Raw genomic sequence first — 16,461 nt, forward strand, 5'->3', positions numbered from 1 at the left:
CTGTAAAGGAAAAGTAGGCTACTGTGTCAGGAGACAAGGAGGAAAGAACAGGAGGAAAGAAAAAAGCAAGAGTCCAGGGCCACTCTCACAGAAATCACGGGGTTGAGACTCATCATGTGCTTCCATTTAATCCCTCCAGCCGTGGTTTAACTGTGTGCCACACCAGAAGAAACCCACAAAAGACTGTTGTTGTGTGATGCGGGAGTAGGCCGAATAGTGACTGTAACTGCTGTTAATTAGGCAAAGTGCAAGTCATACTTTTAATTGGTTATTTCAGAATGAAATTGTGTGTGCAAAAAAGAAAGAAAAGGTCAAAGACAAAAATAAATCATCATCATCATTTGTCTGAGATTTAAAAAAAAATCCTAGTCTAATAAAGTAGCCTACAATAAAGTCACTATAAACTCTTGATTAGGCTACCAGACACACCATCCATAGGCTTGGATTACTAGTGATTTTGCTTGATGGAAGCCTAGTAGTAAATTTGGCCTGGCACCCACCCTACTTGTGGAAGGAGTGTGAAATCATGTCATTTATTAGATTAATCGGTAACACTTTACAATAAGTACACAAATAATGTAGTAGTTACTAGTAAACTAATCATGGACTAATAATTAGTTAATGAGTAGTTAATGAATAATTTGACATTAGTCAATCACTAGTTAATCATAGTTAATGAGTAGGTAGTCATTAGTTAATGATTAGTATCTAAGTTCCTGAGTAGAGTAAATGTCAGCTCCTGAATATAGTAGTTAATCATTAGTTAGTTGGTCAGTTCCATGAGTAGAGTAGTTAATCTTCGTTAATGATTAATAAATGTCAGTTCGTGAATATATTAGTTAATCATTAGTTGATCATTAGTTAAGGTCACATTGTGAGTATAGTAGTTAATCATTAGTTCATGATTAGTTGTTAGTTCCTTAGTAGAGTAATTACTCATTAGGTAATGGTTAGTCAATGGTCAGTTTGTGAGTATAGTAGTTAATTGTTAGTTACTCATTACTTAATTATTACCTGTACTCTTTTGTGTACCCTATTGTAAAGTGGTGCATCATACTGAGTAGTTTATGAGTACTTACTCATTACCTGTCCATTAGTTACTCTTTTTGTGTACCCTAATATAAAGTGAAACATCATATACTTATATGTAATAAATTCAAGACTTGTTCCAGGTGAGATTTGACCTCACAAAGCTTACCATAGTAGGCAACTGACATAGTGTGCTACCAAGACACTGCCACTGCTGCTGTGTTTCTCCTCTGTTGTTGGACAATTTGAGCTCAATATAATTGAGCTTCTAGTTAACTTAGTAAGGTGATGTAGGAGTCTAAGTCTAAGTCCATGTGTGTGATGTTCATGGTTCATACTCACAACTCTTCTCTGGGCACTTTTGTCTTTCCTCTGGCTGTCACCATTCAAAAATGCCTGAGGGTTGAACCCACAACCTCAAGGGTGACTGAGGCCTCAATGATGCAGGGCAGCAGGCCAACTCTCTGTGCCACCTGCCCTCTTAATGCAGGTTTTCTCAGGGCTTTAAATGACTCTTTCCTCTGGCTGTCGACATTCAAAACTGACTGAGGATCGAACCCACGACTTCAAACGTGACTGAGGTCTCTATAATACCAGGCAGCAAGCCAACTCTCTGTGCCACCAGGCCAGACTTCTGAAGGTAGGTTTTCTCAGGGCTTTAAATCTTTAAAAAGTCCAATGAAAATAAACCTTTTGATTTACTTTATTCATGGATATAGAGACAAGAAAAGATCCAAAGGATAGCATGTAAAAGTGTAAACACTTATTTCCAACATGGTCCATGATGTTTTATTGTGTTCTCTTGTGTTCTCAACCTCGATGATTTTTTAAATGTACTGTAACTAATGATTAACTACTCTATATATTCACAAACTCTCATTTACTGTAGGCTACTAATCATTAACCATCTATTGAATTGACCACTAATCAGTAACTAATGATTAACTACTCACGAGCTGACATTTAGTAATCATTAAGTAATGATTAACTACTCTACTCAGGAACTTAGATACTAATCATTAACTAATGACTACCTACTCATTATCTATGATTAACTAGTGATTGACTAATGACAAATTATTCATTAGCTACTCATTAACTAACTATTAGTTAATGATTAGTTTACTAGTAACTACTACATTATTGTAAAGTGTTACTGATTAATCTTGTCTGGTAGCTTTTGATCTCTAGATTAGATCTTTTGCTGTGGTTTACAATTACACACTGATGAATACCGATAATTCAATTTGTGATTATTTCTCCTCTAATTTGCAGGCATGTTGTACCCAGATATCCTGCGGGAGGCCACAGCTGGATGCTTGCTTGGAGTCAGACCTTCATTCTTTGTATAAGTCATAGAAGTAGGCTACAAAAGCTGTCTGGATTACGACCTAATATAAACCTATTGGTAATCCTTTAGAATATACAGCATGCAATTTACAGGGTATGTACAGGGTAACAAAATCTGAATTTACAGGGTAAGCAGGGTAACAAAATCTGAATTTATGGATAGGGGTAATAAAGGGGACAGAACTTATACCGTAGCCTACCTAATTTTGTAACTACCAGGTACCTATTCTGTTATTACAGGGTACTTATACTGTAGTTATTCCGTAACTATCCGGTACCTATTATACAGGGTAACTACAGTCGCGCGGGCTGTATTCTAAACTTTAAGCAATGTTAATTCCCTCCTAGTTACATGTCATTACAGGGTAACTACAGGGACTGTATTCTAAAGCAACGTTAATTCCCTCCTAGTTACATGTCATTACAGGGTACAGGGGTGTGGGCTGTATTCTTTTCATCATTGCTGTCTAAACAGGTGGAGATCAGATTTTATGTTTTCTTTCTGTTTAGAAGGCCTTGAAAAGGTCAGATATGTGCTACAAAGGGTTAAAAAATGTGTTGTCCCTGCATAGAAATAGGAAACCTGCAATAACACCCTCCGTAGATTCATGACAATAAGGAAAAAGTTTAAAATAATCTTTTCTTTTCTTTTCTTTGGGGGGGGGGGGGGGGGGGGGTACATCTTGCTTTCTAGATATATGAGATGAATGGTTTTGCAGTGGCTCGCTTGATGATGCCTATATTTAGCTTAATTTCACCTCTGCTTTGCAGGCATGTAGATATAGCTAGAGATACAGAAGAGGTTGGACATGCTACATGTAGCTATAGATACAGAAGAGGTTGGACATGCTACATGTAGCTATAGATACAGAAGAGGTTGGACATGCTACATGTAGCTATAGATACAGTCAGAAGAGGTTGGACATGCTACATGTAGCTATAGATACAGAAGAGGTTGGACATGCTACATGTAGCTATAGATACAGAAGAGGTTGGACATGCTACATGTAGCTATAGATACAGAAGAGGTTGGACATGCTACATGTAGCTATAGATACAGTCAGAAGAGGTTGGACATGCTACATGTAGCTATAGATACAGAAGAGGTTGGACATGCTACATGTAGCTATAGATACAGAAGAGGTTGGACATGCTACATGTAGCTATAGATACAGAAGAGGTTGGACATGCTACATGTAGCTATAGATACAGAAGAGGTTGGACATGCTACATGTTGATATAGATACAGAAGAGGTTGGACATGTTACATGTAGCTATAGATACAGAAGAGGTTGGACATGCTACATGTAGCTATAGATACAGAAGAGGTTGGACATGCTACATGTTGATATAGATACAGAAGAGGTTGGACATGCTACATGTAGCTATAGATACAGAAGAGGTTGGACATGCTACATGTAGCTATAGATACAGAAGAGGTTGGACATGCTACATGTTGATATAGATACAGAAGAGGTTGGACATGCTACATGTAGCTATAGATACAGAAGAGGTTGGACATGTTACATGTAGCTATAGATACAGAAGAGGTTGGACATGCTCGTTTGGAATGAAAACGGAGGAAATGGGCAAACATTTGAGGCAGATATTTATTCGGGGGGGGGGGGGCATCAAGGCAGGGCTGTCATTATTCAGCACAGAGAGGGCCTTCAGTGGGTTTGTACAATGGCATTCTAATCCATATGCACCTTCCCTGACAATTAAGGCACAAAGTCAATTGTATGGTAAGCGTGTAGCCTGCTGCCAGGGATTAACTCCTCCCTAAGGAACACAATTAGAATATTGAGCTGCTTTCTGCTGTCTTTTGCACGTCTGCTCTCTGTTGCTGCCATCTGCTGGTCGGCACGGCTCATCAACACATTTTCCCATGGATCACAGAGGATTATGCCGCTCATGGAACAGGATGGGCCTGCAGGCACTTGTTTGTATTTCCATGGGAAGAGCTGTAAGCGTGATCGGAGTGAGCCGTCTGCTGCTGCTAACAGTAGCCTAAATTAATAACCACAATATGCGTGGGCCAGCCATACCTCTCCCAAAACCATAATACTTATATCGAAATGTCTGTCCATGGTTTCACTGGAATTCTGTTGCTAGGGAACAGTTTGGAACCTAGTTTATTTCCTGTCAGCTATTGTATTAGTAAACAACCAATCCCCCCCCCCCCCCACACACACACACACACACACACACACACACACACACACACACACACACACACACACACACACACACACACACACGCACGCACACACACACACACACACACACACACACACACACACACACACACACACACACACACAATACCACCTCTCTCCAACTGGAGGCTATGGGTTAACATTTAACAGTGTCAAATTACAGACCTCACTAGGCCCTGGCTCCCCCCCTGCACCTTCACTGGTTGAGAACTGACAACCATGCACTACATTATACTATATATTCAAAACAGCCTGCTTCCTATGTGGCAGACACTCTGTCTTGACATCACAGTGCTGTGACATGAGGACCGGGCACATTTCAGATGTCACACAGGTCAGCCTCTCTTGTTGTTACCAAATCTATTGGGCCAAACACCCAGGCCATAAAACAGCTTTTGGAACTCTATTGTGGACTATGTCTGCCGGGCACAAAGAGAATCCACGAGACAATACATGTCAAACTGGACCTGCTGCATTTCTCTCGAACCCTCTGATGAGTGGTGAGTAGCACTTTGGCTGCAACTGCTCCTGTACACAGCAAGTCTCAACATGTCATTGTAAAGTAATACCATTTACATGACTGTATGTGAATGTATGATACAGTTTAATTTGAGCATTATGTTTTGTCCATAATGTATCTCTACTAAGACATTGAATCAGATTGGTCTCCAATTCACGATGCAGCCTTTAACGGACGTATCCTCACTCTGCGCAGCCTCATTGCTCAGGTAAAAAAAAACGTGTGGGATTTTGTAGTTCAGGTCAAGTCGATACTATTCAACTAACTCTAGGTGTGCTGCTGTGTCATGTTCACAGGGCGCCTGTGTGAATCTCAGCACTCTGGACCAGGTCTCTCCCCTGCATGGAGCATGTATACAAGGCCATGTGGCTTGCACCAAGCTTCTGGTGGAAAACGGGGCAAATGTCAGTAAGGCTACTATAGTGTGGTTACACTGTTTGTGAACATGACTGAATGTAAGGCAACCCCAAATCAAGATAGTGTGCTTTGCGTTCTATCATCACCACTATATTTCCATTGAAATAACTTCTAAAAGGATTTTCTAGTTAGAAGGAAACCATAGCAATTATTGCTGGATTTAACTGTGTGTGGGGTGCATATTAGTAGGAGATTAACCACACACAGTGTGACACACATACACACACACACGCACGCACACATGCACGCGCACACACACACACACACACACACACAGGCATGCGCGCACACACACACACACACACATGCTGCAGACACAGCCAGACATACACTGTAACCCATTAACAAGCACACATCTGCACACAAAAGCCGTGTTTGGAATGGTTCACTCATGCACTCACTCACTCACTAGCTATTCCCCCAATGATCAAACACGTTTCTGACACTAGCTCACTCTTCTTCTCCTTTGGTAAACATGACCGCATTGCATTAGTGGTATATGGGAGAAAATGTACTAGAAAGAAATTGCAGTGCATTGTGACGTGAGTATTTTATAGTGGACTATAGTGAATCAATTTAACAGTTGAGAATGAGTCAGACACTAGTAGAAAATGGCGAACACACACACTCGTCCACTATTTCTGTAATAGGGAACAGTTTTGAACAGGGCTAAAAACTACTGCTATTGTTAAACCAGTAAAGTTCACTGGATACAAAGTCACATGTTCGATAGCTAGTCTGTGTGCTATATGTATATAATAATCATTGGAGGATTTTAGGTACTTTAAGGCTTCATAACATAGCATAACATCTTTATTTGTAACTCCATATTATTTTCATACAGAATGCTGACATATGTCAGAGTCTGCATGTAAGTAAAACATTAATTCCCCCTTGTGTCATTACTTTCCCATGACTTCAACTTGTTCCTGAATGTCAGGTGATCTGTTTGCTGGTCCTCAGGTGAACTCTCCAACGATGGATGGAAAGACGGCCCTGTCAGAGGCTTGTGCTCGGGGTCATGTGACCTGCGTGTCGCTGCTCCTTCAGCACGGAGCCACTCCCATGGGAGCCGGCCAGCTGAGTTCCCCGATGCACAGGGCTGCAGCCGAAGGTTAGAGGTCGCGTTCCTCAGCATGTACACAGATCATCTACACTGATCTACACAGCTTACTCAGCTTCTACGAAATGCACAGAATGCTAAAACATCAGACAAGAAGCTGTGTGTGTGTGTGTGTGTACCTATATGTATATATAAAGCCGTGTGTTGTGGGATACAAATATATGTATATGTGTATGTATATAATGTAGGCCTATATGTGTATGTACTAGGGGTGTCACGATACACTCAGTTCACGATACGATACGTATCACGATACTGGGTTCACGATAACGATACGATACGATACGATTTTAACAATATTTTTTTAAACTTGAATAATGACAATATATGACTGGAAAAGTAGTATTTTATTTGAAATGCACAAATACAAAACATGCTGTTGTGGGAAATTGTTATTACAATAACAACTAGAAAAAACATGAGATTGGAGATAAGGCTTATCTTGAAATAGAATGAGTTACACCGTCACTTAGATTTACTTTGAACTAAAAGGTTTCTCAGCAGTATAAATTCTCATTATGCATCTTCAGTTTTTCTTCAAACTCAAACAACAAGACTTTTCTTAGTCTATTTTTTATGCATCTTCAGTTTTTCCTGTCAAGTAAACAGTTTTGCCAGAAACTCAATTGAATGGTTTCTCTCCTGTATAACTTCTCATGTGTCTCTTCAGAGACTTGTTCAACTGAACTACTTTCCACACATTGAACTTCAACAAACAAAGACGTTTCTTTGTCTACTTTTGAAAAAAAAAAAAAAAAAAAAAATCACGATATGAGATTTCATCTCAACGATACATATCGTGACGTTTTACTATCGCGAAATTTCGTGGGACGATATATTGTGACACCCCTAGTATGTACAGTATATAATGTGTATATACTGTATAAAGCCATGTGTTGTGGGATATGTAACAGAATAGCAGATTATTGCCCAGGGTGCAATGTCGTGCAAGCAGTTTTCTCAGCAGATCCTTTCATGCACGGCACGTCTCGTTCTGATGATCCTGGTATCTCTTGTCTAGGTCACCCAGAGTGCATTGAGACTCTCGCTCAGCATGGTGCAGATGTGGATCAGCATATTGATCAATCAGGTTCCCCTCTCCACGTTGCCTGCTTCAATCAGCATCTGAGTACTATGAGGAAATTGCTTCAGCTCGGTATGAATTCTTTTCAATTTACATTTACTTCCGAAAGAAATACACAGGGGGGAAGACGCGTCCTGTGTGGCTCAGTTGTTTTTGTAAACATCAATCTTTCAGGTTGAAGAGTGGCCTGGTACTTCTGCTACTGTTGCAAATGCTTTACAAAAGAAGATGAGTCAGACAAATCAATAATAATGTTGCCACTCAAAAATAGGAAAACAACCCGCATTGTTTCCCATGCTCCCAAAATCGTTTATGCAAATATTAAAAGAGGTTAAACTGGTGCCTTATGTAAGGTAATCAAAATCTAATTTCAGTCTCAAAGGAGACAACCATTTTCAGAACTCAGACTCTTTACCAATTGGAATTTCCCATTTTATAGGAACATCCAGGGATGCATTACTGAACGGGCCTATCGGGCACAAGGGCTCAGGGGGCCCATAACCCAGAGCCTCTTTGCAGGGCCACCGCGTATCTTGGCCGGGGCTGGGACGAAATGATCCATGTTAGACCCGCCAACGTAATAACAACATCCCACAAACGTAATAAACCATAAACGTAATACAAATCTGCAGCTTTTAATGATGATGTAATAATCCCACTAACGTAATAAGTTTACCACAAACGTAATAGCAGTTTCCTACCACAAACCTAATACGTCATTTCCCACAAACTTTCACTTTTCACTTTACTTGGCTCTTGCCCTTCTCATTTTTAGGTGTGCAAAAGCTCTGCTCCATCATTTCAGAAACTGGAATTAAAGTTGAAGTGACTGACTTTATAAGAGATGAGAAACTTTTTTTGAATGGATTTCTAAGCTTATCAGCAGATTTCTGCAGATTTTCCACAACACAGGGCATAAATAATGTCCACTCTTGAAATGCTGCATGAGAAAAACAATCCACTCTATACTTATTGAACTTCCATCTAGCATTATATTTGTATTAGCCGGTAGACAGGTGCACACAGCGAGAGCGGAGAGACTAGAGCACTTAAGAGCCTTGAAACAGGTCTAATGACATTTCAGCTCGCAGGTAAGATACAGCTCGTCATCACAGGAAGCCTCATGCATTCTCAAGCCCACTACAGTTTGTCCTATTCCTATTAATAGAGGACAATGGGCTGCATCGAATAGAGGGGTGAGACATGATGCTTTTAAGACTCCTTTCTCCTCCTCAAGCAACATGTTGGAACCATCTCTCTCGGAGGCTACACAGAAAATCATAAAGAAAAGTAGAAAAGTGCACTCAGTAGAGTGCACTTCACCGCTATGCCTAACCATGGCCAAACTGAAAGCCAACAACAAGCAGCTGCTCTCTCTCCTCTCCCCCCTCCCTCCCCCTGCTCTCTCCCATCTCTCCCTCCCCTCTCTCTCCCATGCCCCCCCCCCCCCCCCCCCCCCCCCCCCCAAGGGGATGAGAGAGGGGAATCTGAATGGTTGTGTAGATCTAACACCCTGACCACGCCGGTGGTGAATATTTATATTACTTGTGCCACCACAAGCGGGCAGATGCGCGCTGTGGAAAATAGTGCAATGACTTGGACACGCCTCTAAGTGCACTAAAGCACGGCGCTAATTGCCCAGCACAACTGTTGCGTCAAAATTCGCAAGATATGGACACATATCTCCAAGCAGGCCTGGGAACGCCTCGGGATCCCCCAGTCACAGCTGGCTAATGTGGTCAGGCAAGGGGAAGTTTGGGGTCCCCTGCTGCAATGGCTACCTTGTATAAGCTGCAGATTCTGATTATATTAGCGATTTATTACATTTGTGGAAAGTTATACAAATTTTGAAAGCGGCAGATTTTCACCTGCCTGCAAACATACTGTAACAAATCCCTGCAAAAGTAAGTTATTATGATTGCAGGAAATTCAATGTTTGTGGTAGGCAACTGCTATTATGTTTGGGGAAAACTTATTACGTTCTTGGGATTATTATTAACGGCTGCAGATTTGTATTGTGTTTGTGATTTATTACATTTGTGGGATGTTGTTAGGTTGGCAGGTCTAACAATCCCTTAGGGCCTAACCCTATATTTCATTTTTTACTAAATGTTCCATAAGTCTATGGACAATTAGAAGGTTATTGTGCTTTTGCTTCTGGCTTTATTTGAATGTACCTGTGCTGTAAATCCTGTGTTGAGACAGGGCCCCAAATTTGCACCAGCCACCAGCCAAATGCTGGTAAAATTTGAACATTTACTAGCCATTTGGCTGGTGGTAAAAAAAGTTTGGAGCCTGTATTGAGATAGAGGTGACTGTATCTATTCTTGTGCTGTTGGCTTTGAGTGTTCAGGTGGCCTGTTGAGATGCAGGTGAATGTATCTCTTTGTTATTATTCTGGCCTTAATTGTGTGCATGTGCACTATGAGGGGGGCCCTTTTATGCATCCAGGCCCAGGGGCCCCTCATGTCATACTCCGTCTATGGGAACATCAGTGTGTGGCATGGCATTCATTGGTTGTGTTGGTTGTGCTCTCCTTCAGGTGCCAGTGTGAACAGGAGTGTGTGTGGGGACTCCCCCCTGCACATGGCTGCCCGCCTGTCCAGTCCTGAGCTGGTGTCCCTCCTGCTGGAGCACGGGGCCGATCGCTCCCTCAGGAACTCTGAGGGCAAACAGCCACTGGAGCTCGCACCTCCCAACAGCCTGGTGGAGAGGCTCCTGGGACAAGCCGGGGGTATTCCTTCCAAACTAACCAAATAGGCTGACTGTGGCGCTTTGCATGGCCGAACAGTAGATCCAAACATCTCTCTGTCATGGCTTCTCCCGCCCTTGATGCCTTGCTCAGGAGCGTCCCGTTAATGCCGCTGTGGCGGCTGTACATCAGGATCATTGTGGGCAAGGACAGACTGGTGTGGATTTGTGACCTTCACCTCCACAGAACTGAAACAATATCTTCTCCACCAAGCACACCATGAAGGGCATTGACATGTCCGTTTGTTGTAATGTAAAGGCTTTCTACTTCAGATTTGATGCATTTCAATTGTAGGTCAATAGGGGGTGTACTTGCGTCATCTTGATGGAAGAGGAATTCATAGTTCATGCACTGTATGATTGTGATGGTGGTGATAAAATTTCTCATTATGATAGACCGCTGTAAACTAATTGATATTAAATTAGACTCTTAACTGATTGCCAAGTTCACATTGGACTTATATAGGGACTTCAACATCTTGGAGCAAGGAACTTTGTGTTTTTAGTTCCTGTTTTATGTTTGCGTTGCCTTTTCAAAGCACCTTTAAAACGTGATTAACAATTGATATCAAGTTATTTGTAGGCTACCTACAGTGTGTGATCTTATGGCTATTTATGATGCACGACACAGGGACAAAAACATATTATGAAACATAGAGCACATACAGAGAAAAATAGCCCAGCCTCACAAATCTAGCAGTTACAGTTACAGTGTGGTGGCTGATTTTATGATAGTCATTTGTGTTTGTCCTCTGCCTGAAGCAGCAACATCTCATCTCAACATCCTCTTGATGCTCTGAATAATTTTGTCCACACAAGTCCCATAAATATGAGTGATAATGAAAGTTCAGTGTGAGTGTGGGTATCATTCTTAATTTCCCAAAAGATTTCTCCTAGCAATACCTTACATTTTATTTTAAGCACCTTTCCAGGTATCCAGAGACACTGCACAAAATTCAAGACATTAAAATGTTCAAAAACCAGAGGTGGAAAGTAACTAAGTAGGCCTAGATGTACTCAAGTACATGCTTCAGAGGTGGAAAGTAACGAAGTAGGCCTACATGTACTCGAGTACATGATTAAGTACAATTCTGATGTACTGACACTACTTTGTGAGACTCCACTACAATTCAGAGGCCAGGAGAATATACCTTTTACTCCACTACATTTATCTGATGACTGTTACTTTGCAGAATACCATCATATTTTACAACCAAAATATATAATGAGCTCTTAAAATCTGTTACATTGTTAGAGTTTAAATGATCCTGTCAGTGAAAAGGGTGATAAATTGTCTTCCAGGGAGCCGTCCAACAGACGGCGGCTCCCTGGAAGACAATGTTATCACCCACCCCTCGTCAATAATGATCAGCTATCAATCAATAAACAATCAATCAATACTTTTCACTCACAACCAACAGAAGTAGTTTTACATACAACATTAAAATACTCCTTATGGTTAATGCATCAGTAATTTAAATTAACACACTGAAAGGACCTTTTTATTAGTAACTTATTTTTTTGCCGTCAGATTTAACAAAAAATATAAAGCATATAAAAAGGCCTCGTTGTGTAGCAAAAAAGCCCCAAAACAGATTTATTTTTTTTATTTTTTAACTGTTAATATTTTCCACCATTTCCGGCACACGTTTACACTTCATGTAAACTGCATGAAATTGATCGCTATGCCAAACATGGGGAAATGCTGGAAAATTCCTTCGGACTAACCATGGACTGTAAATATAAGGGACTAACGAGGCACAAATTATTAGCATAATACGAATAATAAAAACGTCCAAGAGTTGTACCAACAGGGCATAAGAGAGAGGGAAGGCAAGTTTGAAAAGAGAAGCATGAAGATCCTGGGGCAGTGTTCCACAGCTTGGGGCCCTCAAACCTATATACGGCCCTATCACATTATCAGTGGGGACTGACACCACTTACATGGTTGGACGAGGGTTATTTGACCCATGTTCAACCCGAGTCAGTTCACTCTGAGTCAGTCAACACGGGTTAATCCCTGGTCATGACAATTCAGATAGGACTGGGACTACCCGGGAGAGATGCATAACAATTAGCATAGGCCATTACAGGGTTCCCACAGTCATGGAAAACCTGGAAAAGTCATGGAGGTTCAAAATCCTTGAAAGTTTTGGAAAAGTCATGGGATTTAGTCATGACTCCAAATCAATAGCCTACCACCAGAAATTATTACTAGACAAATAGGACACACCTCTTTATAAGTATTGGATTTGAGTGCTTTTTAGTGCATAGTGCATGCAAGTGCATACCCAAAATCAACCTGGGAATAACCTTGGTTATTTATTTATTTATTGGTTGGTTATTATCCCCTTGGTGTGAAAGTGGTATGGGGGGAGAAGAGAGTTGGGGTGGAGGTCAGTGAGAAAGGGAAGGGCAAGACCATGGAGGGACTTGAAGATGAGCAGGGGGATCTTGTACTGAATGCAATATTGGACTGGGAGCCACGTGTGAGTGCTGGAGGGTGGGAGCGGTGTATTCCAAAGATCTGCGTCAGGTGAGTTTTGGGCATAGTGTACTCCAAGGAGAACAGTTACAGTAGTCCAGCCTGGATGTAACAAAGCCATGTATGAGAGTACTAGGTGGAAGAAAGCTGGCTGCCTATGGCCTTCTCTCCTCTCTAAGACCTCTCTGTATCAGTCTGTACATGAAGCCCCTCAGGGAGCCAACAGACAGTAGCATATATGGATGGGAAGCAGAAAACAGGTTGGGGATAGATGGAAAGGTAAGGAAGACAGTGATGAGGCAGAAAGCCTTTCTGGTGTATGAAGAATAAACCCTTTCACTAAAGTATCTGCTCATTGGCGTCAGCCTGTCCTTTTGTGTCACTGCACACTGGATTATATACTGTAGCACAGGGGTGTCCAAACTGTTTTGAATGGGGTCCAGATTAGATCATGGGAAAATGCCGGGGGGCCAGGTGTTTCTCGCATCACATGGGTTATAAAAAAATAAAATAAAAAATCACATACAAATGTACACTGGATGTAAAATGTAAGTATTTCTGAAAACATTAGTTCTGCATGTGCTGTTCCTACTTGGTGCTTGTACAAACTGTATGATAGATAGTACTGTCATCATTAGATGAAGGGGAAAAAATGCAAATTGAACTTGCTTGATTAACCAATACTGTGTGGAGGGCCACATACAGTATACAGGTAGTACCTACTGTATATTTTGAGAGACAAGCCGAGGGCCACTTAAAATCTGTCTGCGGGCCACAATTGGCCCCAGGGCCGGACTTTGGACATGCCTGATATAGCACTAGGCATCTGGGCTCACTCGCTGCGCGGCCTCGCCTGCCCTGCGCAGCTCGCATACGTAGTTCGGCAGAGATATCAAGCCCTTTATGGAAGTAATACAACCAGCGTTTCCCATTAATTACCTAGACTATGGTGGCCCAGTCTAATTTGCCCCACCATAGTCTATCTTATTAATTTTGCTCTCACTAACTAAATCCTGTGGTAAAAACTGAACCATTGTTATGGGGACTGAGTAATGTTGATCATCACGTTAAAACCCTTGATTTCAACAGAAAACACAAGGTAGTTTAGTTTGCCATATGTGGATCAAGATCCTCTCCACGGTGATGAGAGCAACAGTTGCGCAACTCCCACACAGCTTTCTGTTACTTGCAATAGGCTACTCATTAACTTTATATCGATTTCCCTGTCCCAATTTACCACTTGAAGTAAATCATTGTCCCCTCAAACATTGCATGAGTACCTGGGGCCAGCCGCACATTGAGCCTGGTTTCGATTTACCGCCGTTTAATGTTAAATCAATACTGTGGAGGAGTTCCGACTTCTGAGACTCCCTGGAAAGACCTGCCAGAGCCCTGTAATTAGTGCCATCTCCAGACAATCAGGAGGGAGGAATCTGTCTGAGGGAATAACGCTCTTACACTGACTGCATCATCTCTGCTAATGGTGTCATATTTCCCCCTCATCCATAATATTGATTAGGTCTTACAACTTATGAAGGCTTAATGCATTTGTATCCATGACCCTTACACAGCCTGGACGCATAGGCGGAGTTTGACTTTTAGCTTTGGGGGGGCCAGTTCTGCAGGAGTCAGACGCTTGCGCGCCAGTGGATTTTTTTTTTTGCCATTTTACATTTGAAATTTTGCCCGTTTGAAGCCAGATTTAGAGGAATATCTCATTTTAAGGCTGGCATCATCATGGTCTCTCTCTAATTATTGTTTAATAAGTATAAGAATGGAAATATGAGAAATATTAGAATAGGAGTACAATTACAGAACATGAATACTCATTATTGTATGTTTAGTAATGTAATGTATATTAGCGCTTCACTGTTCACTGTTGCTTTTGACCGTGGTCAAAGACACTTTACAAATACAGGATAAAACAACTTTAATAAAGAGAGAAAATATTAAAATAGATGAGAGAGAGAGAGAGAGAGAGAGAGACAGAGACAGAGAGAAAAAGATTATAGGTCAAAAGCAACAGTGAAAAGGTGGGTTTTGAAGGCTTTTTTGGAAAGATGACATGAGTATGAAAGACAATGAGTTTTGGCCTCTCAGATGTGACTGGGGAGGGCATTCCAGAGGGGGGGGGGCGGCTGCAGCAAGGCCCTGTCAGAGGCCCCCCTGTCACAGCTTCAGCAAAGAGATACCTGTGATTCTTGTCAAAGTGGATATAAATTGTATGATCATATTCAGCCAGACAGTGAGATGGAGATTTACAATGGTGAGCAAAAAAAACAAAATACTGGGGGGGGGGGGGGTGGTGTATCTCCTGAACGACTCTGGCTTGAGTCAGGTACAGTGAGGTGCACTGACGCACTTAAGAGTCAGCCCACTAAGGTGTGTGATGAAGTGATGGCAAAGCTTTTACTTTTACTCTCTAGAGAGCCAAGCACTCCATTTTCCTTTTCTTAACGCACATGCACTTACTACCCAAATAGCAGCAGATGCATTTCTCACTGAGGGCTGAAGTAAAACACATAATGCAAGTTTTACATCCAGCCCGCACGTGTTCTCCTAAAACTCTCCTCCGACAAATGCCTTCAACAAACAGCCATTACTGCAGAAAGAGGTTTTTACAATCGCGTGGTAAAGAGCAGGGAAACAGGAAAGCATGTGGATGGTAACCACCAAAATAGAAGGAGTTGCAAAATGAAGAGCAGAATAATGTGATCTCCCGGGACTTTGTGGAGGCAACGTGTTTCCGCTGCTTGACTCATTCAAATCGTTATTCAAATGGAAGCAGCAAGCAACCACGACGCACTGCAAACCAGATGCAAATGTTGACGCCAGACGAGTCCGAGAGCATCGTGTTATAATAACCAAAGCATGATCGTCCCTCCGTGCGGCGGCTTTTGCAGTCTGATCGCTCCGAGCTGGATCTTGTTATAGATATCTAAGCCTTCCCACTGAGCTATACGAGAGTGGGCTCTGCCACGTCCGTGTTCTGACCAGTAATTGCTTTGGTATTTTTAGTTTGCCAGTGTCGGCGTAATTAAAACAGATAGCGGAGATAGCACAGACACAGATCTCCCCTGGCTCCCAGGGATGAGTGAGGAGAGGTTTAGCGAGGTCACACACTGCAATGTTTTCAATTAGACACCTCTGCACTGATGAGGCTTTTATTACAGAGAAGCCTGGCAACAGTGTGGGTATTTATGCAAAACGCAAAAGAGAAGTTGTAGTGCTGTTACTGCTAAGTGGCTGAGACATATTGCTGTGTGTGTGTGTGTGTGTGTGTGTGTGTGTGTGTGTGTGTGTAGTTGCTCTTTGGAAAAGTTCACTCTTTCTTATCGCTGCCTCAGTAAATAGCTGACTGCACAAACACGATAAAAGTAATCCAGCACAATGTGAGAAGCAGATAAATAAAAACAGTGCCCCTTTATTCTTATATACCGTAGATATGTATATTTTAAAGAATGTACATTAAAATCAGAAATA

The 16,461-nt window shown here is 41.7% G+C and overlaps 1 protein-coding gene across 1 annotated transcript; it reads left to right on the forward strand.

Annotated features, from left to right (window-relative positions):
* Positions 1–5,013: 5,013 nt before the first annotated feature.
* Positions 5,014–10,601, forward strand: LOC310778598 (ankyrin repeat and SOCS box protein 9-like; the record flags this gene model as incomplete). The annotated part of the gene is made up of 7 exons (XM_083639074.1): positions 5,014–5,098; positions 5,247–5,326; positions 5,415–5,522; positions 6,499–6,649; positions 7,680–7,814; positions 10,285–10,476; positions 10,588–10,601. 7 exons carry the CDS (start codon positions 5,014–5,016, stop codon positions 10,599–10,601), a joined length of 765 nt encoding a protein of 254 aa, XP_083495200.1.
* Between the last annotated feature and the right edge of the window lie 5,860 nt (positions 10,602–16,461).

Source organism: Poromitra crassiceps (genome assembly GCF_964638095.1).
Source record: "Poromitra crassiceps genome assembly, chromosome: 6".
NCBI lineage: Eukaryota > Metazoa > Chordata > Actinopteri > Beryciformes > Melamphaidae > Poromitra > Poromitra crassiceps.